This window comes from Prinia subflava, chromosome 1 (genome assembly GCF_021018805.1).
Source record: "Prinia subflava isolate CZ2003 ecotype Zambia chromosome 1, Cam_Psub_1.2, whole genome shotgun sequence".
Lineage (NCBI taxonomy): Eukaryota > Metazoa > Chordata > Aves > Passeriformes > Cisticolidae > Prinia > Prinia subflava.
In genome coordinates, this window is record NC_086247.1 from 47006211 (window position 1) to 47030928 (window position 24718).

Sequence of the window (24718 nt, forward strand, 5' to 3'; positions counted from 1 at the left end):
ATCATTTAATTGGATCCCCCCCTTACACTTAGAGCCTGGCAGCCAAAACAGCTGATTTAGTATTTGGCACAACTGAGGGGGTGAAAATTTCTTCTATAAATCTTTCTCTAGAGGATATGTTTCCACCAGCATAGAAGCTGTTTTTTGGAAGTGGCAAATCTCTTTTAATATCTCTTTACTAGCCTCTTCTGTGCTCAGCTCTGAATCCACTATTTGAGAAGTGGATATAAGTGAGGGGGCTGAAGCCTCCAAAGTAAAGCTTTAATGTAAACTGTAACCAGAGAGGACATACAAACAGTTCTTAAATTAGATTCAAAAAAGTAATGTTGGTATATGTGTAAGTTGTCCCTGTAGCTGTTCCAAGAGATTAATTGTCATGTCCTTGCATGTTCTTAGTGGAGGGGGAATTAGTGTTGTAAACTGACCTTTGAGAGTAACCTAGAGGACAAGGCAGGGGTTGGGGATGCTTTCAAAAAGGGATTGGAAGGGAGAAAGGGTTGACTGAAGGGGAAAAACTCGATGGTTTAGGGACTGAAGGAGAGGTAGCACACTGAAGCCTTGCTGGGCTAGGAGAAGTGGCCATTTCTGAGCCCTTTCACCTCTGCTGGCAGAAAGAGGAGGCAGGGAAACACGAGGAAAAAAAAAAAGTAGGAAACAGGAAGGACATGTTGCTTTCCTATTGCTAGTACTGAACTCAGAACATGGATAACATCGTCTGCTCTGGAGCCCATTGCATGTGTGGGGTTTAAAAAAGCTCCACCATCTGGTGGCTGGGCTTCTGTTTTTGTTAACTTCTGGCTCCTCAATAAACTGTTTGGGGAGTTCGGAGGGAGGGCTGTTTATATCGATGTTAAGTCAGTTACTGGAGGAATCTCTTTTTTAACCTCCTCCTGTAATCTTCAGGGTTAAATGTTTTCAGCTCATAGTTCAGTTGCAGTTATTTGTAGTTGGCATTCACATTTGCTCTGTAATTCAATTTAGATGATGCTGCTTGGCCTAAATTGGAGCAGACTAGTAGAAGGAGCTTGGTGCGTGTAGAAACCGATCACTGACTCTGTAGTTAAGGTCATCCAAGCAGAGATATAAATATTTCCCCTCAGTTTTAAGGTATATTTATCTGGCTTGAATTCACTTATGGAATTCTGATTGATACTGATACATGTCAGATTTTTCAGCTACTAAAAATGCTGACTAACAACCTGATTGTCATCACACAAGTACTGTAATATTCTCATTAATCCACGTGGTTTCAGTTCCAGCTGTTTGCTAGTTATTTATTCATTAGAGTCTATTTTCTGAATAGCTTCCAGCTACACATTCTTCAGAGAGATGAGATTTTATTCATACATGTATCTACTTATAGGTGAGGAATTTGAAACTGGAGCATGAGCAGGAGAAAAACAAGATCTTGTCAGAAGCATTAGAGACACTCGCTACCGAACACCATGAACTAGAGCAGTCTCTGGTTAAGGGATCTCCACCTCTCAGCATCCTCAGTGAAGAGCAGTTCTATGATGCTGTTTCAGGTAAGCGGGAATGTCCAGAATGTGAGCATGTAGACAGCATGTGTGTAGTGAATGCCTTGGGGGCGGATGGGCTGGGGGAAGAAGGTGGGAGCAGTCTCACTTCAAGTGAAATCTCTGCCTTTCTAACATGGACCTAATTTTAGGAGAATGCTTGATGTGTTTTATGAGCAGGGCTCTAAAAATTTGCCAGAGTTCACCTGCAGAATTGTATTGCTTCACCTTAGCGTGACCAAAGGTTAGAAAACTAAAGGACAGAAATGGAAGGTCTGACTGCTTGGGAGTCTACACTCTTTTTTTAAATAGGAAAACATAAGGCTCCTATTTTGGGAGAGGTAACTGTATCTTGTAGCCTTTTGACTTGCGTTGTCTGTGGTGGTGTGTGCTTTTTCCTTTGTTCTGTTGTTAAGATCAGACTATAAAAATCCCTAGTTTTGAGGGATAATGATGTTAAGAAAGGCTTATTCTATTTCAATTTTTTATACCTGAAGTGTTAAATGTGAAAGAAAAGGATGAGTTAAAATCCTGCATGCATTTATTAAATGTCTTTTCTTTCCCTATCTGTTCTTCAGTTTAGTATCTTTCATAATTTCATATGCAGAACATGCCAGTAGTGATTTTGGAAGATTCTGAACTGCCTGAAATGATTACAACATGCATTTGTATAGGGAGACTGTACACAGTGCAGCTCAGTAGCAGCTCAGACTGGGTGATCTGGCAGCACACACCTGTCTACAACTATGAAGGATCTGGAAAAGCTTCAGGGTGAACATAACCTAACCATAGCAGACAATTGGGTTGTGACAGCAAACTTCACTAGCCAGTATGGGGTTACTTTTTCTGTGAACTGAACTGTCTGATGCTTCTGACAGATGAGAAAAGCAGTGTTCCCAGACCCCTTGATAGGTGTTCTGCAGTGAGAAACTTAAGCTGCAAAAAAACAGGCAAAGCAAGTCTATGCACAGGAACACAGGAATCAACTTTGTGAAGCAGCCTTTGCTGTTTGGCGCAGCAGCAAATTTATCATGCCTTCGAGTAGAAGAGACTGAGGAACAGTGAAACAGGTTATTCCTCCAGAACCAAAGGAAGAATTCTGCTGAAAGGCCACAGGCTCTTTTGATTGTCAACTAAGCAGAGAATAGTTCTTTATCTGATGCTGTTGGAATGTAGTCTCTCCAGCAGGGCTTGCTTTGTGCATATGAGAGAATATTAAGCTTTAAAGAGCTGCTAGTTGATACATCTCATAACTGAGCCAATCTCCAAACACTGTTGAATGAAAGTGTCCAAAGCCACCTCTCCTGTTGTCAGAGGTGGTAGTGTTGTCTTTGTAAGCTGAAAACAAATTGTATCAAGTAGATTTGTAAAATTGTGAAACTTGCTGAGTCCATATATATATACAGACATACTTTAAAAACCCCCAAATGTGATTTCTTTCTTCTTGGGGAGAAGTTACGTGACATAATTCATCTTAATTGCATTTTAAATAATTTTCTGGGACAGACTTACTTTCCTGCCTGTCCATCAATTTAATCAGACTGGTGTTAGATTCTCTTCTCTAGTTTGTTCACATTTAGTGCTTTGCAGAGATTGAGATCCTTTCTGTCTCTGAAGGGGGCAGGGGTGGGGAGGTGGCTAGAAAAAGGAAAATGTGATGTATTTCCCTGAATGCTGAATACATGGTATCGCTTTCATTTTAAGCATAAAAGGAATTAGGTTTTTGTTGATATAGTTTGAGGAGAGGGGTTTTTGTTTCTGGAAATCTAAATTGCTACAGCTGTCTGCAAAGATTTTGCTTAACCTGATTTGCAAACTGATAGTGTTAAATTATATTGATTTTGGACAAATAGCCATATTCATTAATTACGTTTCTAGGTTGTATAGGAGATTGAGCAAACACCAATGTATTTTAACAAGGTGATATAACAAGTTACAGTGTCTGTCAGTGGGAAAATGCCACTACTTTGAGTATTTTTTCTATCAGGATGCCATCTTTTTCTGCTTGCAGTTCTATGAATTTTTAAATCCCTGCTGTAGGAGTGAGTTTAGAAGTGAGAGTGTTGCATAAGTAGGCTTGCACTTTGTGCTGAAGGATTGTTAGTTTTGACTTGACAGGTTGAAAGAAGATGCCACTGCTGCTTTTTGTTCAGTTTTTGGGAGTTTTTTTTGTTTTAAAGAATTTTGTCTGTATAAAAGACATTTTTTGTTTACTCTCAACAGAAGTATCACTAATGAGACAATTCAGAGCAATTTTCAAGCAGGTTTTTGAGGAAGAGGTGTATCAAAAAGGATGTACTCACTGCAGCAACTACTTGGCCCCATTTGCCATGCTCCGGTTCACATTGTAGAGCAATCCGATTGCTCCTGAATGAAGCTGAATCAGAAGATACAGTCCAGTTCCTATTGGACACTCAGTCCATGGCAGCAGAGTAAGAGCAGATCTGAAGAGAACAGCACTGGAAACGTATCTGGTTTGATCGTCAAGTCTTCAGCACCATCTGTTCCTCTTGCAAATCTGCTCCAGCCTGAGCCATGCTACCTGCTAGTGTTGGCATAGACTGAATTGTTCACTGTTGAAGTCTGTGGTGTGTGGTTCTGTTTGTAGAAATTATGGCCAGAGTTACAGAAATGTCTTCCTTTTCTAAGATTGGAGTGAGAAAAAAGTTAGCAATGTGGTAAGATTACCTACTAAAGTTGGAGTTTGTTTTCTGAAGTCTTTCTTTTTATCTTTAAGTGATATGCTATTGTCAGTACTTTTTGACTGTTGCAGTAATTTCTAAATCCCTGCAGTGAGAGAGAAATTAAAGGAAGAACCTACAGAAAATGGAAGTTATTTGTCTTACCAAAGCATGGTGTCCAGTGTTAAGAAGAGCAAAGTTGGGGGTGTTATTAATCTGAAGAGCAAAGTTAAGGGTGTTATTAATCTGAACTCTGGTAGCCATAGGTCAGTTGATGGCGCTTCCCGGTGTGCTGATCTGCTCATCATGGGAGTGGTGGAAATGTGTAATTGAACTCGATACCACTCAGAGTGCTGCAGCTCTCACTTTCAGGATTGAATGCTTTACATGTGTCAAATTCTTCTATGTTTAAAGCAGGGTGGGGCGAAACGGGAGGGCTCTGGGGAAGGGAAGAAGCACTGAACAAGTAGCAAAATTCAAAAAGACCAATGCCATTTCCTAGAGAGCTGGAGAAGTTATTAGCTTTGATTAATAAAGTCCTGAGGAGCATAAAAAAATGGAATAGGAATGCAGAGAACATCCACAGTGCTGAAAAATGGCAAAGCAGGTCATTAATTAAAGGGTAGAGGTACTTGATTTTTGCCTTTCAGATAAGATTCCCTTCTCATATGTAAATTGTGCATCCAGTTTGGGAAGAGTTTAGGTCTGCCTTTATTTTTCTCTTTTAGACAGGTTTTATCTGAGAGCTGGGGGTTTTTTGGCAAACAGAATTTTTGTGTGTGTTGAGAGAGTTATTGATGGCTTTGCGTAGATGCAGTCTTGCAATAACCGCAGTTATTTAGCTGCAGGCATATTTAAGTACACTGAAGCCAACCTGGCATAGTACAGCTTCTGCTGGTATCTACCATTCCTGGGTGCTGTGGTTATAAATAACTCTCCTAAATGGTACAAGAAGTAGCAGACTACGTCCTTTGCTTTTTCTTGTTTCCTAGTTTGTCTCCAGTAATCAGATCACTCACAAGTAAAAATGGTGCAAAAAGCATAGAAACCTCTTGCCCTTCCTTCCATGTTCAGAGTAGTTTGTCAAGTGGCTTTTTTTGAACATGTACCAAAAATACTTCACAGCCTCTGTGAGAACACTGCTGCCTGTCACTTCTTGCCTTGACTAGAGTTAAAGGAATGAATTCAGGCATCTCAAAGGGATGTGAGACACCTAGTCAGCATTGAAACCCAACAGTGCCAATGGTTAAATACTATATTTCTCAGGTTTATTTATTAATCAAAAACATTGGCCAAACTTTCTATCTGCATCTGAAGACTTACCAGTTGTAGCAATAGGAAATGAGGTCCCTTGAGTTAATTTTCTGCCATTGCTTCTGCTGTTTCCCCGTGCTCTCCCACTCTTGTAAAATGTAGCTGGTGTTTGTACTGTTACTCTTTCAGGTTTCATGAGCTGGAGAGCTTCCTAGTCAGCCTGGTCTTGTCTCAGAGATCACTTTAAAATTTTGGCTTCTGAACAGGGACTCTTATTCCTTCTCCCTCCTCCTCAGCCCACAACTCCTCAAGTTCAATTAAAAAAAAAACCCTCATTTTCTCCTAGTCATCTGTTTGACAGCTGCTCTGTAGAAACTTGTGAATATAAATCTTTTTTTGCAGTGATGGGGGAGTATGCAAATCTTAATTCAGAAAAGAGTTCGCTGCAAGTGCACAGGGAAAAGCTCAGTTTGAGTTGCCTGTTGATCTGTGCTCACAATACAATACTAGGCTTGTTCACTCTGACACCCTAACAAACTCTCAAGGCTTGCAAAGTTCATTGGGTTAAAGGAGGTAGCTGAGGTTAAGGGATTGGAGACTGAGATCTTTGATGGCAGGAGCTGCTGTAAATGTACTTTGTCTGTTTCTCAGGAAAGTGGGTGAGGTTTCTCTAGGGAGCAATTTTTTACAACAGTTGTTTTTCATTCTTCTTCTGTTTCTTCTTGTATAGCATGGTCTTCTTGCATGAGGTAAGGCACGTGCCCTGGGGAAGGCTGTCTGGTCAGTGTCGACAGCTCTGGAGAGGTTTGTGGGTGTGGAGCTCAGTCCACCAGAATCGTCTCTTGGCACTGTAAGGCCAGCATGAGGAGAACTGAATGTGTGACGTATTTAAAAATCTTTGGTATACCAAAAGCATAGCCAAGAGTGACAGGCAGTGCTGGTGAAGCTTGTTCTGGTGAAGTCTGCTCTTGCCTTTCTGCTGTGGAGTCCTGGGTCTGTTGCAGAAACTCAGGTTGAAGGAATTTGCACGCTATGACTCTTGTCTGAAAGCAAGACAGTCCTAGATGGTACAAGAGAAAAAAGGACCCTACAGAAGCCAGACTTTCCTTTGTGTTACTTGGCTTCATACTTTTCTTGTCATGGTAACTGTTGGCAGCTCTTTCAAAAGAGAGGTGGAATACATACCTTGAGGGGATTTATAGCTTGTTGTGTGGCCAGGAATCTGAGGCCCAAGTTGTGTTACACTCCTAGAGTGTCCCTTCCTGTGTAGTATTTCGATATGCAGGAAAACTCTGTTTTCCTGGCTAGCTGGGTTTAAGATCTCTGGACAAATCTGTATTTTATGTAACAAACTTGTCCCAAGTAAAAATGCTTTTCCTTACCCTACTTGTTAAATATAGTACCCACCAAACTAATGCTTTGATATGTTATATCATAACTTGGCACAGAACTAGACTGACAAATTTGGGGAAAATTGTGAGAAGATTCTCTGGAGTGCCAGTCCACTTCTTTAACATATCCTCAGCACCAGCTGGCAGTTCTTTTCATTCCCTAGCAACTGGCTTAATTTCAGTACTGACTTGATGAGGATAGGCATGGTGTTTTAAATGAAAGGAAAGATCTCCTTATGCTTCTAGATCTCTCTATCTAGAAAGAATGGAGACATTGTGACACAGCCCATCCATTTATCAGGATTCTGTCCCGTTCCTGACCCTTATGTAATCTGGATGTGGTGGAAAGTCCTCCTGTCTGTCTGTCTGTCTATCCATCTACCTACCTATCTATCTATTTCCCTTCAGCAAAGCAATGTTATAATTTACATGTTCTGGAGAAGCTACTGCTATAGCTTTTTAAAGACAAAACAAGAAAGCACCTGGCAGTAGACAGCTGTGAGTGAGAAATTCTTTTGGACTGGCTGCTTCTTCAGCAGATTTTGATTACTGGTTTTGAATTAGAACGAGTGTGTGAGAGAATGGCTGATTTTGCAATTATTTCTCTGGGGTTTTGCGGCCAAGAGTAACAGCATATGCTGGAAGCAGTACATGGCAGGAATAGTGTCTACTGTAGATTGAATTTATGTTTTTCAGAAGCTTGCATTAAGCTGTTTACCATTCAATGTGGTACCTGGTTTCTGCTAGAGAACTGTTCAAATTAGATAGAAGTTGATGTCTTGAGTTGTTCCCTCACTTCCTGGAACTTGCAATTGGATAATCCTTTGATGATCTTGTCAGATTTGAAAGAAAACCTAACACAAAAATACAGCCTTTGCCAGGAAATTTGTACTGTCTGATTTGGGGCAAGACTGTCTCTTCTCTAGAGCTGGACAGGCACTACCTGACCAAAATACTGGTTGGAAAGATGTTGTTGTTGATGTTGGGTTTAGTCTGAGATGTGATGTGGATTGTACTATTAACCTGCCTTCCACAGTACGAAGTTTATTTGTTGATTGGTGAGCTTATCACTTAGACTTTGCTGGGACCTACGTAGCTCCTGTTATCTATATGATACATCCTCCTGTTCTTTGGTACTTGTTCAGTGAGTTGGGAAGTGAAGGCTGGTGAACAGCACTGAGAGTCTTAAGAACTTAGACATTACTGAAGAAGGAGTCATTACTCAAGGTACCTGTTTGTTTGGTAGGGTACTGGCATCTGTATGGCACTGGCACTTATCCTAAGCAAGGTCTAGTAGCTTCAGTTTAATAAATTTAATGCCAGATTTTGGCTCAGTTTGGTAGAGGATTTTTAATGTGTTGTGGTCTTGCTTATTGTGCAATTTCTTTCTATCTAGATGCCGGGCTGCAGCGGTCTCTGGCAGTACTAGTTACTTACCAAATGGATGCTGTCATCAGGACACAGTAGGCTACTTAGGTTTCAGTTTGTACAAGGCAGGGAGATGTGTTAGTGACTGAAGTCTAGCACTGGCGGTAGATTCATTAACATGCACCTGCTCTTTTGCAGATTCGGAATCTGAAAAATCATTAAGTGGGTTTGAAACAACAGCAGCCTACTCATTAGAGGACAGTATGGATTCAAAAGACACAATAACTTCAAGCGTGTCTGAAGAAAAGGTGTGTGGCAGTGGGGAGGCGCTGTCAAACGGAATCAAAAAACACAGGTAGGATGTTGTCCATTCTTAAAGTTTTGTGATGTGCATTAATCATAAGAGATGACAGGAATTTCTGAAAAGCTAACAGAAAACTTCTAGAACTTTGCTAGGGATGATTGACAAGTAATTGGTTGTGCTATGATTTTATAAAGGCTGTTTTTCCAAGGCTGGTGTGCTCCTTCGCATCGTGATGATGCAATCTAAATAACTAAAAACGAAATATAATGTGCTGTTTAAAAATGGACACACTTGCTTTTTATTAGATCTTATTGAAATCTATGTGGATTTTAATTCCTTCATTTATCTTTAATGACCTATACCTCCTATTGCCTCTTTAATTTCGAGTTATTTGATCCTTGTGTTGGTATCAGGAATGAATGAAAAATATTGCTAACCTGGCATCAGAAACTCAAATGTGAACAAAGGGAGTCTTATTCTAAAAGTCTCATCCATGTTTTATGTGCTTATTTTGTGTTGTCAAATGATCCATTTTTGTTTGTTTCCTTGCCGATAAAGGAGGACAATAGGTCTGGAGTTAATGAGATGTAACAGACACCACTGTTCTCCAGTTTCAGTGAAAGGGCAATACAACATTTGTGCTACAGATAAAGCCAGACTTCAGCATGTTTCTAAGAGACTATTCTGGAAGTGTTTTGGACAGACAGGATGTTGATGGGGACACCGCATTTCTGTAAAAACAGGAAAATAGTATTTAATTTTACAGAAGGGAGCTAGAAAGGTTTTAATTACCTGGTATCTTAAATAGGTAAATTACAGTAACTCTTGCAGTGAGTTGGTAGCGTCAGACCTGATGTTCCAAGGGTCAACCTGTACATGTCTCATACAATACAAAGACTGAAGCAAATGAGGGCTTGGGTGGAGCAATGGGTGTTTTGGGGAGATAACACAAAGCAGCTGACTAAGCATGTTGCTTTGCTCTTGTGCTGCTGGCAAGATGGTATTTATGGCTTTGGCTAAGTGCCTTCCTGATTAGAGCAGGAAGTTCAGGAGTGGGGGAGGAAGCAGTAGGTGAAGGTGGACGTCTGAATTGCCCTCACTGCCTTGGAAACTGAGGAGAAAGGATGCAGTACATAATCAACACAAAAATGATGGTGCGTGTTGACTTGCATTGTATTGAGGAGTTTTAACAAGAATTGCTCTTCCATTTACTGTAAAAAAGAAGTTACTTGACAACTTCTTGAAATGCTGCACAGTGCTGCAGGGAGCAGGTGACTGGAGGAGCATTTCAGAGCTCCTTATTTTATAAAGAATGAAAAGTAATAAACTAGTACATCTGCCTCAGTCTTTTCTCTGAGCTGCCTGTCTTCTAGTAGTAAAGAGACCATAGGGTGTTGGAGTAAAAGGGGTGCATAAAGTGGCTAATAATTTACTGCTAAAGAAAAGTGGAACCTTTTTAAAATCTGTTTTGCATTTAGATAAGAATGTGTGGCCATATTTGATGTGACCAAATGGCTGTAGAATATATGACTGTATTTTATGGGGTTAAATGACCATAACATTATAGGTTGAGCTGTAATGTTAGGCTTTTTTACCTGGCACTTTGGTGTCACACTGGGAGTTTTCCTCAAATATATTGATGCAAACTTTCTCCCCAGAAGCTCAGACAACTTAAACTTTACATTTCTCCAAAGGAACCTCCTCAGGGGATGAGAGATGTGTGGTATTTTTAGCCTCATTTCTGAGGCTGTTGGTAGTAGCCACGTTTGGCCTGATACAGCATCTGTTTCATGTGACTTCAGAACTGTGTTACCTGCCTGGAGCTGCTGACTCCAATTTGTGCCTGTTTTGTCTGGAGGCTGGTTCTAACTGTGTGCATGTGGTCAAATAGGCACTGCTGTGATACCACCTGTGTCCTTTTCAGAGCAAAACCTGTAACTTCTTGGTGTTATGCAAAGTTAGGAAGTTCAAACTGTTATGACATCACTTAATTCCGTCCTTACGCCCTTGGGTTTGATAATAGCTTTTTTTTTTTTTTTTTTAACTTCCATTTGTGTTAACCCTGTGAAAACAAGTCACTTAGAAAATAAACCAGATTAATTTCTTTTGCTTAAAATCTCGGTACCTTCAGATGAGTAGAGGATCTGCAGTTTGCCTTTAGGTTGCACAGGAGATTACATAATAATATTTAGCCATAAGTTTAAATAAGATTATTTCCTTTGTCTTCATCTAGACAACCTGAGCTCTAATCTGTCTCAAATATTATTTGAGTGGTTGAGAGTTTTCCACACAGAAGTGGAGGTTGGTTTTTGCTTGGCGGGGGGAGCATACATGCTTTGGGTTTGGAAATGTAGGAATAAATCTGTTGGTTCCAAGGAATTAAAAGTCTTGGGAAGTATATATACAGATATATGAAGCCAGTACCACATATAATCTGCTGGTTTATTCTGGGGTTTTTTTCTGTTGGTTTGTTGTTGTTTTGAATGTAGTTTGCAGCTTGCTAATTGTTCACAAAGTGTTTTGAGAGTGGATTTAATTTTTGTTACACTCCTTGGGAGAGAATTTGACAGAATAGTACAGTAAATAATCAGGAGGCATTCAAATCACTTCTTTTTAAGAAGGAATTCTTCCATCTGAGCCAAACTAAAAAAAAAAAAAAAAAAAAAAAGGGCAAAAAAACTCCACCCCTCAAAAAAGTCCAATCAAAGCCCCCAAAATTCCATTGCGTAAAAATGTTCTATATTAAGTACCAGCATTTTACCTCCACTTGTTACTGCTGTTTCCCTCTTAGTGCTGAGTTTTGTTGTCAGCTTTCCCTTTGCTCCCTGCACTGGGGGTCTTTCAGAATGCAGATATGTTGGTGTTCAGCTTCATGGGAGCCAGGAGATTGTTTGTTCAGGTTGGCATGAAAAGCAAGCCAAACATGCCTTTTTTGCTCCATATGTCTCCTTCCACACAGGATGCCCATAGCAGTTGATGTGTAACAGCTAATGCTTTGGACAAGTGGTTTTCTTTAAGTAAAGGATCTTAAATACATCTTGTCTGTTCTACTGCACAGAAATTCCAGCACATGTTTTTGTCACTTAAAGCTAAAATTAGCTTCATGAGTTGTTTTTTGAAATTGACATCTGGAGGGAAATTGTTGCAGTCAAAAACCTTTTGTTTATTTACAGGGAGTATGTCAAGGTTATTAGGCCTGAAGTCTTGGCTGCCTGTCATGTCCACATGTCCTTACGTGTCCCTGAGATCTTCTTTGGTGGCTTAAAAAACTGCTTTGTTTTTCCAGTGTGTGTGTGTGTGTGTGTGTGTGTGTGTGTTAGAGGGAGGAGAGCACTGACTCCCATAGCAATTTGACCTATACAGGCAGCAAATACAGATAAGTGGCTGAAACTGAATGCCAACTATCAAGTGATTAAACAAATTGAACAAAAGGGCAGATTAATGAAAATGTAAGTCTTAGTATGTAAGGAAAGCAATTCCTGTGTATACTTCAGCAAACCAAGGGTTAATGTGTTTAACATGCAGAAGGGCTTACTTAAACACAAATATCCGCTCTGCTGACTGTGTGCATTAAAGGATTCACAGGAAAAACAAGTTAACATCACAATGAAGATGGAATAGTTGGTGGACACTGTCCTCTCCTGGACATTTGTATCAAAACATCCACAGAAGTATTTTATACTTAATATTATTCAGGATTATTTGTTTCACAAAACATTTTTGTCTCAGTGAAAAATCAGAATAGGGAGTGAGTGGTGGTATGTTGGTAAATTAAAAGAAATCCTCCTATCCACTCATCCTCTGCAGAGGAGCTGAGTAAAACCAGTCAGTGTTGGGCTTGTAGCCACTTGCTAACCCAATGATTTGCTACCATGAGGAGATCAGACATATGACTGTTTTTGATGGGATGGGGCTTGTTTGATTTTAAGGAACAATTCTTGGTTTTGTTCTTTCTGAAAACTGAGGCATCAGCCCTGGTAAAGGTGTTCCAGTGGCAGGTAAGTAGGGGAGGTAGCACAGCAAGTAGGGCGACTGAAACAAACAATTTAGCCTGAGTATTTTTTTTTTTTTTCCTCTAGGCAGTGTTTCTGTTTATCAGAAAGGTGGGGTGGAGAAAGAAGCCTGTTCACATGCTCTGGAAAAGATTGCTTTAGCTACCTCGAGCAGAGACAAGACAACCTTGGTTGGGAGGGCAACACAATAATTTTAAGTTAACTGAACTTTGAAACTTTAATAGTTCATGGAGTTTGAGTGAGCTCTAGGTAATTTTTATCTATTGATAGGAAGAAAAAAAAATTGTGATTTTTGCTTATTGGCAATAGCTTCATGATCCAAAAATGGATTTGTGTTATGGACGAGGGACTTTGACCAATATTTATGCCTTTCTAGAAGTAAATTGGATTAGCAGTTGAGCTGGTCAGTAGCAGTAAGAAAACTGAACAAACTCTGTGCCTAATTTCCCATAAGGCTGAGAAATGCACACTGTGTTCTCAGCCTAAATGCTGGTCCTTGAAAGGATGCTTATGACTTGTTTCAGGATATGTCAGGCCCCTGTAGAACAGGCTGCTCTGTTTGCTCTTCTTTAATGATGCTGCTTTTTTCTATTGCTCCTGAGGGCTGGTTTTAATATAGGCCATAAATGTTGTGGCCCTTCATTGTCAGTATAAAGGTGACTATGAGAAAAAGCCCAAATAACCCCACTGTGTAACCCTCAGATCTGTTCAGACATAGTGAATGTACTTATGTACCTATTCAGTTAGCTTCTATTTTCTCACAAAGACACAACTAAGTATCTTAATGGTGCCATTGTGAAAATTGTTCTGATGACTGCTGTAGACAGTCTCTTCCTCTGGTGTTATGCAAAATTAATGGTTCTGGTTTTGGAGAAATTCATGTTTCTATGCAGGTAAAACAGTTTAAGTGCTTCAAAGTAGCACTGCCATTCCCCCCTGGTTTTTAATTTAAAAATTGGAAAACTGTTACTTTCAAAAATGGGCATTTGCCTTTCTTAGTCATGGTTAGTATTGGAAAACTTTTCTTACTTCTGCTTTTTTTCCCTCTTCCTTTCCGCAGAACAAGCTTACCATCTCCAATGTTTTCCAGAAATGACTTCAGTATCTGGAGTATCTTAAGAAAATGCATTGGCATGGTAGGTAATCAGAAAGCTGTGATAAAAAATGGGGAGTGATGGTTTTATTTCAGGCCCAAATGAAAACTTGTTTGGGAGGCCTTTTGGATGTGTTTTTTCATTTATTTATGGGGTTGGTTTGTTTTAGTTTGTTGAATTTGATGCTTATGCTTTATTTGCTTTCACAACTTAAGAAGGTAAGACTTGGTCAGAGTAATATTGTTTCAGTAAAAGGATCTTCTCTTGACTTGAGCCCTTTAAGTACTTCATGTAGTTTTTTTAAGTTTATTTTGACTGGAAAAAACAAAACAACCCGAGAAAAACAAACACTTTCCTTTTTCTTTTGTCCCTTGCCCTTAGTATCTAAGTCTTCCCCCTTCTATGGTGTTACTGCCCAGACAGGTGGCAGATCAGAGTTAGCTGGTTGGCACCTAATCTGCTTCCAGCTAGGTGTGAATTGAGAAGAGTTTTTCTCTCCATTAGATCCTACAATAGGCTGAAAATACTTGCTGCTGATAAACCTCTGTCAGTCTCTAACAGCAGTCTGCAGAAGGGAAGGTCTGTAGGTTTAGTTGCTGTTGTTTTCTCCTCCTCCCCTTGGTGTAGTTAGGAGCAGCACCAAGCAATGAGGTGTGGAAATGCTGGGGAATGCCTGCATCAGCCCCTCCAAATCTCCCGAGTTGATGTGAAGTGTGGAGGCTTCTCCCAGCGTGGAAAAGTGTTACAAAATACAAAGAACAGATTGAAAACCTGCCTTGCACAAGGTGTGTGCATGACAAAAGGGTCTTAACTCTGCTTAGCAGCAGTTGCTGCAGAGGAGTTGTAGTTGTGGAGGGCAGCAGAACTTGCAGTGGCTTGTACCAAAGCATCTGCCAAGGCTCCTGGTGCCAGGTACTGCTGTTATGGCTCAGGACGGTGCTCTTTGCCACACCCTTGGCCAGCAGTCATACTTACACCCTTCTCATTTGCTGCTGCAGGCAGTTCAAATCATTGCTGTGTTGTGCATTCAGAGGGCATGCTTTTTAAAAATGGAGAGAGAGAACAAACAGCCTCTAAACTGTAGGGCTTCCTTTAAATTCTTAGTCCTGTTACAAACCCCCTTTTTTCATCAGAATACAGAATCACTCTTTTGTGCCACCATGTTTCCCTGCCCTTTCTCATTCTCCTCCCCTCCAGTTGCCCACCTCCATCCAAAAAAAGATAATATGTTTAAGTAGTTAGATCTATATCTATTTATGGTCTACAGGTCTATATCTATTTATGGAATAATAAATAACTTAGCCTTTAAAAGGGTCCTTAATACTTCTTTCTATTCTTTCATCTCACCTTCCTAATGCATTCATTGATAGGAAGTTTGATGTTTGGTTTTCTTTTTGTTTTAAAAGTAGCCATAACATCAGCACAGCTCTGCTTATCAAGCTCATAAGGGTTTTGTCCTTTCAGTATTAGCAGAGCCAGGTCAAGCACACTGCATTAGCAAACTAAGAGCATCGTTTATTTTTGTAATAAGCCAATTACACTTGGGTTACCGTGGGTCAGGGTATCTAATCATTCAACTTCCAACACGAATTCCATTTGTGCATCAGGAGCTGTCAAAGATCACAATGCCGGTGATATTCAACGAGCCCCTGAGCTTCCTGCAGCGACTCACGGAGTACATGGAGCACACGTACCTCATCCACAAAGCCAGCTCCCTGTCCAGCACAACCGAGCGAATGCAGGTACGTTGGCTTTGCCAGCTCATGTCAGCTCCTGCTGAGTGCTGTGGGATCTTTCTTCCTTGTAGGTGGTCTCATTGTAAGAGGTACTCCTGTAACTTAACTTGCTGCATTTTGGGTTCTCTTATTCATTAACTAGTTTTGTTTATTGTCCTGGTTTTCACAGGGATAGAGTTCAGTTTCTTCTAGAAGCTGGTATGTGCTGTATTTTGGACTTAGAATGAGAATGACGTTCTGATGTTTTAACACACACTGATGTTTTAGTTGTGCTTAAGCTGTGCTTACAATAAGTTAAAGACTTTCTGCTCCTTGTGTGCCACCCCACCAGCAAGGAGGCTGGGGGACACAAGAAGCTGGGATGGGGGCAGAGCTGGGACAGCTGGCCTCAACTGTCCAGAGGGATATTCCACACCATATGGCATCAAGCTCAGTGCATAAAGTAAGGGAAAGCTGTCTGGGGGCTGCTGCTCAGGATCTGATGGGGCATGTTGGTGTGTGATGAGCCATTGTGCCATGCATTACTTGTTTTGATGATTGTGATTCTTTTATCATTATTATTTTCCCTTGCTTATCTGCCCTATTACGCTGCCTTTATCTCAACCCACTGATTTCACCTTTTTATCCCCTCAATGTACCCCCCATCCCATCTGGGTTGGAGTGAGCAAATGTGTGGTGTTTATCCTGCTGGGTTAAACCACAGCAGTCCTTCATGGCACCTCACAAGGAGCAGAGCTTGAGGGGATGAGATAACAGTGGATCTGACCAGAGCATAATAAAGCAAATTCATTATAAGCATTTATGACATTAGTTGGATAGTCTCCAGTCACAGCATTGATTTATTTGCTCTCAGAGCTGCTGTGAATGTTCTCAGGGTTGGGTTATGCAACATCTAACTTGCTGTATGTCCTCCCTGCTGTGCTGGTTATCGCCTCTGGGGGCTGGGTTCAAGTTAGCATTTTGTTGTACTTTCTAACACTGTCTTATGATATGATAGAATTCCTGGTGGTATGTCTGAGCTGGTACTTGTACTCAGTATTGCCAGCATTTCCACACTTTGGGAGCCATCTATAGGAAACTATTCATAGTTACACACAGTTACATAGTTTGCCCTTTCTCATCAGAGAGCCAATCCATGCAGGAGATACCCTCTTCCACCATCCCCTTCTCCTCCAGGCTAATTAGCTCTTGAGAACTTTGAATTTCATCAGTGTATCAAATCCACTTGGTCCTTTTCTGTATCTCCTGAATATGTTTCAGGTCTTGTTTACAGTAAAACAACTCTTTGTGGACACCCCCCAGAGGTCTGCCCCAAGGCTGGAAAGCTGAGTGGCAGGGTATGTGGGATAGTATGGGTAAGCACTGGGATAGTGGGCATCTCCAACATTTTGACATTTTACTCCTAAGCAAGTGCAGAATCCTGAAAAATTAATAAAATGTTTGGATAAAGTGTGCTGTCACCCTGGCACTTCTAGAGTGACAGAAAACACTGCAAGGTGCTGGGGCCTGGCCCAGCCCTAATGAGCCCCGTTTAACACTATTCAGTACCCTCAAGAGGAAGAGAAGGCCTCTGGATCTGACAATAAAACAAGAGGCACTGGAGCTACTCCAGCTCCTGTGTCTGGCACCTCTGCTGAACCAAAGAACTGACCTGTGCTGGTGTCAGCCACCCCTATAGACAAGAGGAAGGGCTGGAAGCAAAAATCAGCTCATTTAGTAAGGGACGAAGGAGTTTCTTCCAAGAGGGAGCAGGAGAAAGATGTAGACAAGACAGACAACTCTGAAGCAGGGCTGTCGTGAGAGAATAGGAGGAAGAGGAGAGATAGCTGGTGACTGGGGAGGAAGAAGATGAAGAATTCATAAATGAGGCAGAACCCACACAATCCTCATCCCTGAGTGTGCTGTGAGATACATAAAAAGACTTTGGCTGTCAGGTGAACACGTTGTCACCAGCCTGCTCCAATGTTGGGGTAACAACAGAGCCAGTAGTCTGGAATTGGAGGGTAAGGAGGTAGGATCCCTTTCTAGGAAAGGCGGCAGTGACAGAATGATTGGAAAAGTGACACAAATCACCATGGAGGTGACTCATGTCATGTGTGAAGGAAAAATATTCCTTCAAGGAAGATGTTATATGTCACCCAGACAAGTGGAGCACCTTGGAGAAAGGTATCAGTACCTGAGGGAATTAGCCCTGCTGGAGGTGATTTATGATGACCTGGACAACAAGCAGCTACCCAGGGATGCACATGAAGTCAGGTGCATGTGACCCATGTGGTGGAAGTTTATTCAGAACCAGAAGAGTCATGGTTTAAGCCAGCAGGCAGCTTCAATACCAGACAGCCACTCGCTCACCCTAATTCTCCCCACCTCCTCCATGGGATGGGGGATAGAATGGGGAATGGCGGGGGGAGAAGAAATAATAACTTGAGTATACAAAACAAGTGATGCACAGTGCAGTCACTCTGCCCACTGACGAATGCCCAGGCAGTTTCCAAGCAGCAGCACCTCTGGCCAGGTTTCTTTCCCCCCTAGGTTATTTATATACTAAATATAGTATATATTTAGTGTGTGATGTCATATGGCATGGAAAATCCCCTTGGTCAATGTGTCAGCTCTCCCAGCTATGTCCCCTCACAACTTCTTGTTCCCCCCAGCCTGGTGGGGTGGTATAAGAAGTTGAAAAGTCCTTGACTTTGTTGCAAGACATCGCTTAGCAACAACTAAAACATCAGTGAGTTATCAGCATTATTCTCATTCCAAATCCAAAAAGCACTGTTCCAACTACTAGGGAGAAAATTAGCTCTATCCCAGCAGAAACCAGGACACCTGCCTAGGAAAATATTTGATATTCTGTAACACCATGGCTACTGTTGATTAACTGTGTGCTCTTACTCTTCTGAGCAGTGTGTTGCTGCATTTGCTGTGTCTGCTGTAGCCTCACAGTGGGAACGTACTGGGAAGCCATTCAACCCATTGCTTGGAGAGACCTATGAGCTGATCAGGTAATGGACAGGGCTGCACTGGAGGGTGGCATTCCATGGATGAGATGTTTTATTAGATCTATTAGCTGGCTTGCAGACTGCACTTCAGCTCATAAGCTTCCAGCCATTCTCCTACCAACTGCTGCAGGTGCATGCAGTGCGTGTTGATGTTCACCAATTCACCTTTCAGTGAAGAGAAACTACTTAACTTTTCAATTCAGAGCAGGCAAATGAAATTTGCCAGGTTTAAAAGCAAGTTTTATCTACAAAAATTATTTTTTCCCTGAAACGTTATGAATGAAAAATGTGCATGGTACATAAGGAGAGTGTACAGGAGTGTTCAGAGTACCTAATAAGCAACATGGGTCTATTAATGCACCTAAGGCAGATTTTTCATTCAGTTAATATTTTTGCCTGCTGAGATGAAGATTTAAGAAAGAGATCAGTGTCAAAAGTAACTATATTGACTCATCAGATCTGGTAGTTCTTGTTTCTTTTTTGTATTAAGTCCTTAGTTATTTAAAATGAGGATGTTCTATGTTTTAGTTGATCTTTTCAGTTTAGCCTAGGCTTTTGATTAACTGTTTCACTGAGTACAGCAACCATGCATGGGTCCAACTCTCCCTTTCACCTCAGGGAAAACATCTGCAACTTCACTGCACTTGATATGTAAGTACATGGTTTGGTTATCTTTATTTTGCAGAGATGATCTTGGATTTAGACTTCTCTCAGAGCAAGTCAGCCATCATCCACCAATCAGTGCTTTCTATGCTGAAGGCTTAAATAATGATTTTGTGTTTCATGGATCAATTTATCCGAAACTCAAATTCTGGGGCAAGAGCGTGGAGGCAGAACCAAAAGGCACGATGACTTTGGAGCTTCTTGAGTAAGTGGATCAGCAATAATTGAAGGGGTACAGTGCCTCATCCTTAATGATTAGAGTGCATTAGAGTCCCAGGCTTAGGAACAGAGGTGTCCAACACCCACGTCCTGAAGTCTGAGGGCAGATCACTGTGTGGGGAGGAGGGGATGGAAAGATGAAAGGACCTACCATCATTTTTCCACACATGCTGCATGCTGCAAACGACACCAGCGGGGTCCTGGGCCTGGATATTCTCCAAGTGCCTGGACATGAGTTCTGCTAAAGCCAGCATGCCTGAGGCCTGTTGGTTTTCCTAATATCTTTCCATGCTAACAATGGCTGCACCAAAGTGACTTTTTTAAGGAACTGATAAAATCATTAGCAATAGGTTAATAAATTTCTTGGGTTTCCTGACTTATTGCCATGCCTGTTTCAAGACTTGGCATAATGATGGCTTATTGAAGGACTGACATCCTGTGCAAAGATACAGTATTTTAATTTTTATTCCCTTCCCTTAGGCACAACGAAGCCTACACATGGACAAATCCTACGTGCTGTGTGCATAACATTATCGTGGGGAAACTTTGGATCGAGCAGTATGGAAATGTGGAAATAACTAACCATAAGTAAGTTAAGAGTGTGAGTGCTTTCACTTCCTGCAGGTTTGAAAAGGAAAAGGATTTGGAAGTAATTAGTGCTCTCTTCTTCTGCCTTTAGAACTGGTGAGAAATGTGTACTAAGCTTCAAGCCCTGTGGCCTCTTTGGGAAGGAGCTGCACAAAGTTGAAGGCTACATTCAGGACAAAAGGTAACAGCTTAATTCTAAATGGGAGACAAATTACTGCCCTTGGTTCTGAGGGAGCTGTAGAACTGAATGCCTTTAACAGAGTCTGTCAACAGCACGAACTTGCAATAGCAGGGCTATGAATTCTGCAATACCAATAATGGAGATTTTAAAGTTGCCCTCAGAAGTTGTTCTTTCACACATTTTTGTCTGAAATAATTCTCTTTATGCTCGTTTGTAAACTTAGTCTTTTTTTTTTGACAGCAAAAAGAAACTCTGTGCGTTGTATGGGAAGTGGACTGAGTGTCTGTACAGTGTTGACCCAGCTACATTTGACGCTTACAAGAAAAACGACAAGAAAAATACAGAGGAGAAGAAAAGCAGTAAACAGGTATTAATCATGTAAAGACATGGGATCTCAAAAGCATGACAAGACAGCTAAATATTTTAGTAGCATTAAAGACATTATGATTTCCTTCACTTACCTTCTCTTTCCTAGTAGGATACAAAACAGACTGGATGAGTACCAATATTAAGGGATAAAATGCTTTTCTTCTCTTGGATTTGTATTCAAATTTCCCAAAACCTGGTGTGATCTAAATACTGACTAGTTCATTACCTGTCTCTTCCTCCCAAGTGACATGGGGGAAATAACCCATGCATTAGTTGGGATATTTCTGATCATGTATGATAACACATTCTAGTGGGAGGATTTTGATTCTTAGAAGCAGGACAAGTTAGTTTCTTAACTTGATAGAAGATTATATTTTCCAGCTTTTACAAGGAATTTTTTATTGCTTTCTATTAAATTTTCACAACTGTAGAAGTGCTGGCAATTTTTTATTTTTCTTCATAATTGATTTTTTTTTTCTCTTGTGAAAAAGCCTCACTCATAATTCTTCCAAACTTCTGGTCTGCAGTAAGCCTTTTGTTTAGAATGAATGGTGATGGTGACAACATACACCTTGGTGAAGAACAGTCACTTGGATAGTAGTTTAAAACTGGGATTGTTCCCCTTTGGTGACTGCAGCCAGGTGGTTTTTTTTTTTTGTTTGTGTGTTGATAGTTTTTGAAGAAACTTAAGAGAAACTTGGAGAACTCTGAAAGCAGTTGTACCTATGCAGGTTCAGATTGTTGCTGTATCTGAGCTTGCTCCAGTGCTTGTCATCTGGAGAGTGGTAAAGCCCTGGGGATTGCTGCTTCTCTGAGAGTCTGACCTGGAGAACTCTAGGGAGAAGGAACAAAGAAAAAAAACACCCTGTGTCTTTGTTCACCTGTCTGTTTGCATTTTCCAACCATGCTCAAGATGATAATTGCTTTTCACTTTGAAGTGCAGCACCCTGTTGCATAAAGCTCAAGCTGCAGTGTTGCTGTGACTCGAGAAAAATGCTTTTCTGACTTAACAGAACTCCTTGTCTTACACAGAAAACTGAAGGCTTTGTAATGTGAGGTATAAAGCAGGCAGTCTATGTTGAATATGTAGTGTGATTGCCCCTTGTTTCTGAGGAGCTGATGTATTCTATGGTTTTGGAGCATTTAGGTGAGCCAAGTCTCATGTATAATGTCTGGATGTGGTTTTTCCCTTCGGGGTAGTGAAGGGTTCATTCAGGCACAAAAGTACATGGCTTTTTAAACATCTAATTAGAATTTTCAGATTTCTATAGTTGTTTTCCAGATACTACATTGTGCTGCATTGCTAATCAAGAAATGCTTCTGCCTCCCTTGAGGGAACCTGCTTGGATGAGAGTCCTTTTGCAACTTACCCCAGATTTTCCCCCAAATCCCTTTCATTTTTATAGAAATAAAACTTATCAAAAGAAAAAATTCAGGGAACTAGATAAGCCTTCATGTATGCAAAGATCAGAAGAATTATAGTAGACCTACAGTTAGACCAGGGTAGTTCTGCTCTGAATGAACTGGGGTCTTTTTTTTAATGAAGATGAAGCATTTTGTGCAGAATTTTCACTGCAAATACATGGAAGAGAATAATGCAGGCCACAGCAAGTACCCTCACATGTGCTTTGTTTACAGACACCTCATTTACAGAGGTCTTGCTTTGGCAAGTGTGTTAACTATTATTAACTATTATCACAGCAATACACTGAACAGCTGAGTAGCATTGAGCATAAAATATGGATCATTGTGACAAGAGCATATGAAAATCCACATTTTACCTATTTCTCTGTAATTCTTAAGCTGTTTTAAGATTTTGTATCCAACAAAGCAGAAATTGCATTGTGTATTGTAGCCTTTCTATAAAAGGCTTGGAGTTCAACACTCTGATATTTCAGTGTCTTTGTTTTGATAAAAAGATAACTTTCTGATGTGTTCTGGTTCAAATTCCCAGTTTCTGAAAGATTGATCAGGATCCTTTAATGAACAGAATGACGAGTTGCCAGCACAGTTCAGATATAATCAAGTAAAAGCCCTAAAAGCCCTTTAACTTGTCTTCTTAAGAGCTGAGGGGCTGAAACTGGTCTGCACATTATTCTGTTGACTGTTCATTATTAAAAGCACGGTGAAGGGCTCCTCAGTGAAGTAGAATCCTTACTACTTCTGATTTTCTTGGGAGCATAACATGTGAATCATGTCAGAGGACAACTGAGTGCACATTGGGTACTGGATGTTTTCAGTATTATCTGATGCAACCATGGGAGAGCAAAGCTTATTAGCAGCGGGATTAAAGCTGCTGGCCTGTAGCCAAAGTATTTAAAGCATTAGTTGCCTTTAAGTTTGGCTTTAAACTCTGGTGATGTCTGAAACGTGCTGCTGTTTTTAGCTGTGACTGTGACACCAGGTTTTCTTGGGAGAGCCCTATTCATTGTCCAGCATGGCTTTAGCATGGCAATCTTCCAACATCTGCTTCTCTGGGAGAATTAATGTCAGCAGCAGCAGAGCCCAGCTGCTTTAAAGCTGTGTGTAAAACGGGAAATGGTTTAGAACTAATTCAGGTCACACCTACACTGTGATCACCAGTTACTCTCCTGCCCCAGTAACCCTCTGTAAAGTTTTTTACTTTCTGGGAAAAGCATTTCACAGTCCTGTGGCTACAGCTGCCTCAGGTTGTATGTGTCGTCCTTCATACCCTTTCCAAAAGCTGCAGCTAATTTAGGATATTTATTTCACATTTGCAGTTTGCCATTTCAGTAGGGTTAATGCAAAGGAAGGTTCCTCTGGGCACAGAGCAGTAGGAAGAGCTTCTGTTGTGCACAAATTGGGCAGCATCTGCATTACGTGCTGTCATTTGTTGTGAAAAGATGAGGAATGTGCCTTCTATTCTTCACCTCTAACAAAGCAGTATTGAAGTTAAGTCTCAGGCATGAAAATGCTTGTCCTTGAGGAAACAGGACATCTCCGAGGTGGAAAAATTGGCATTCCTTAGCGCTTGAACATCCAGCTTACATCTACAAAGATGTTGATGCAAGAAACTGTTGGTAGTGCTCCACTGGGAGGGAATTGGGAGTATGTGTGCTATGCTAATGCCTCAGTCCTTGACAAGAAAAGTTTCCTTGCTGAAATTACTCACCTTTAGTCGAGGAAATAATTTTCTGTAAGTTCCAGTATTGGGATGATTGGGTGTTAGTGGTTCATGACTTCAATGAACTGCTCTTTCCTTTGTATGCTGCCTTTAGGTGGGCAATACCGAGGAATCGGACGAGATGCCATTGCCAGACTCTGAGAGTGTGTATGTTATTCCTGGAAGTGTTTTGCTGTGGAAGATAACTCCAAGACCTCCAAATTCAGCACAGGTCAGCTATGGTTCTCCTTACTGAAAGTGTATGCTGAACTGTTACTCTGTATGGTTTATACAAAGTACATCCAATTGTTGTCTTTGTCATTAGCAAGTCTGGATTTGCCTGTTTATTGCAACAAGCCTCCCCACCACAACTGTAACTTTCTAATGTGGGGTTGGAAGGATAACTGCCACAGGGACCAATCTAGGATGAGTGGAATTTCTCTGGAAAATGGGATGCTTCATGTAGCTAGTGGCATGGGGCCTTTCCCCACCTCTTCTCTCCACCCCGCTTCCCTCACTGAGGCACCAGCCTTGTAAGAAATCACAGCTTTATTAGAGACCAGATATTTCCAAGGACAGACCTGCATGGCACAAGTTGGTGTGTGAAGGGCTGTGAAGCTCGACAACCACTAGGCAGAATACAAGAGTATTATGTGCAACTCAGAAGACAAAGAGCTGGTGCAGAAAAGATGGCCCCACTGCATTAATCAAGGGGGAAATCTCTCTGCAGAGACAGAGAAAATACCAGTAGGACTGAAAAAGAAGTCAAGAAATAGATACTGGCCTCCAACAGAAACAGGAAGGATCACCTACACTGCCTGAGAGTGCACTTTTGCTGGTATCTTGAGCAATCCTATATTGAGTGATTAAGTAATACAAAACCACTTTGATTGTTTTTAGACAGCAGTTTTCTTTTGTATTAAGACAGTAGCTAGAGGTGTCATAAAGTCACCTTTCATCTTTGTCTCTGAATTTCAGATGTATAATTTTACAAGCTTTGCTATGGCTTTGAATGAGTTGGACAAAGAAATGGAGAGTGTCATTCCCAAAACTGACTGCCGGCTACGACCAGATATCAGAGCTATGGAAAATGGAGAAATAGGTAACTTCAGTTATGGGCAAAGGCAGTTTTATTTTTTCTTGAAACTGAGGGACTGAAAAAAAAAAGTTGTTAGATGAACAGCTAGAGGATGTAGCTCCCCATGCATTCCTCCATG

At 41.0% G+C, this 24718-nt stretch overlaps 1 protein-coding gene across 5 annotated transcripts in view; it reads left to right on the forward strand.

Annotated features, from left to right (window-relative positions):
* Positions 1 to 24718, forward strand: part of OSBPL1A (oxysterol binding protein like 1A) — a 77499-nt gene that overhangs the window by 46296 nt on the left and 6485 nt on the right. For 4 of the 5 annotated variants that reach the window (XM_063395315.1, XM_063395304.1, XM_063395325.1 and 1 more), the window contains 11 exons: positions 1364 to 1526; positions 8410 to 8566; positions 13589 to 13664; positions 15230 to 15364; positions 18263 to 18360; positions 19043 to 19225; positions 19720 to 19827; positions 19919 to 20008; positions 20249 to 20375; positions 23617 to 23733; positions 24480 to 24603. In XM_063395315.1, coding sequence (XP_063251385.1) covers positions 1364 to 1526; positions 8410 to 8566; positions 13589 to 13664; positions 15230 to 15364; positions 18263 to 18360; positions 19043 to 19225; positions 19720 to 19827; positions 19919 to 20008; positions 20249 to 20375; positions 23617 to 23733; positions 24480 to 24603 — 1378 coding nt within the window. The remainder of the gene's footprint in view (positions 1 to 1363; positions 1527 to 8409; positions 8567 to 13588; positions 13665 to 15229; positions 15365 to 18262; positions 18361 to 19042; positions 19226 to 19719; positions 19828 to 19918; positions 20009 to 20248; positions 20376 to 23616; positions 23734 to 24479; positions 24604 to 24718) is intronic. The other variant, XM_063395331.1, reaches the window with a different exon arrangement.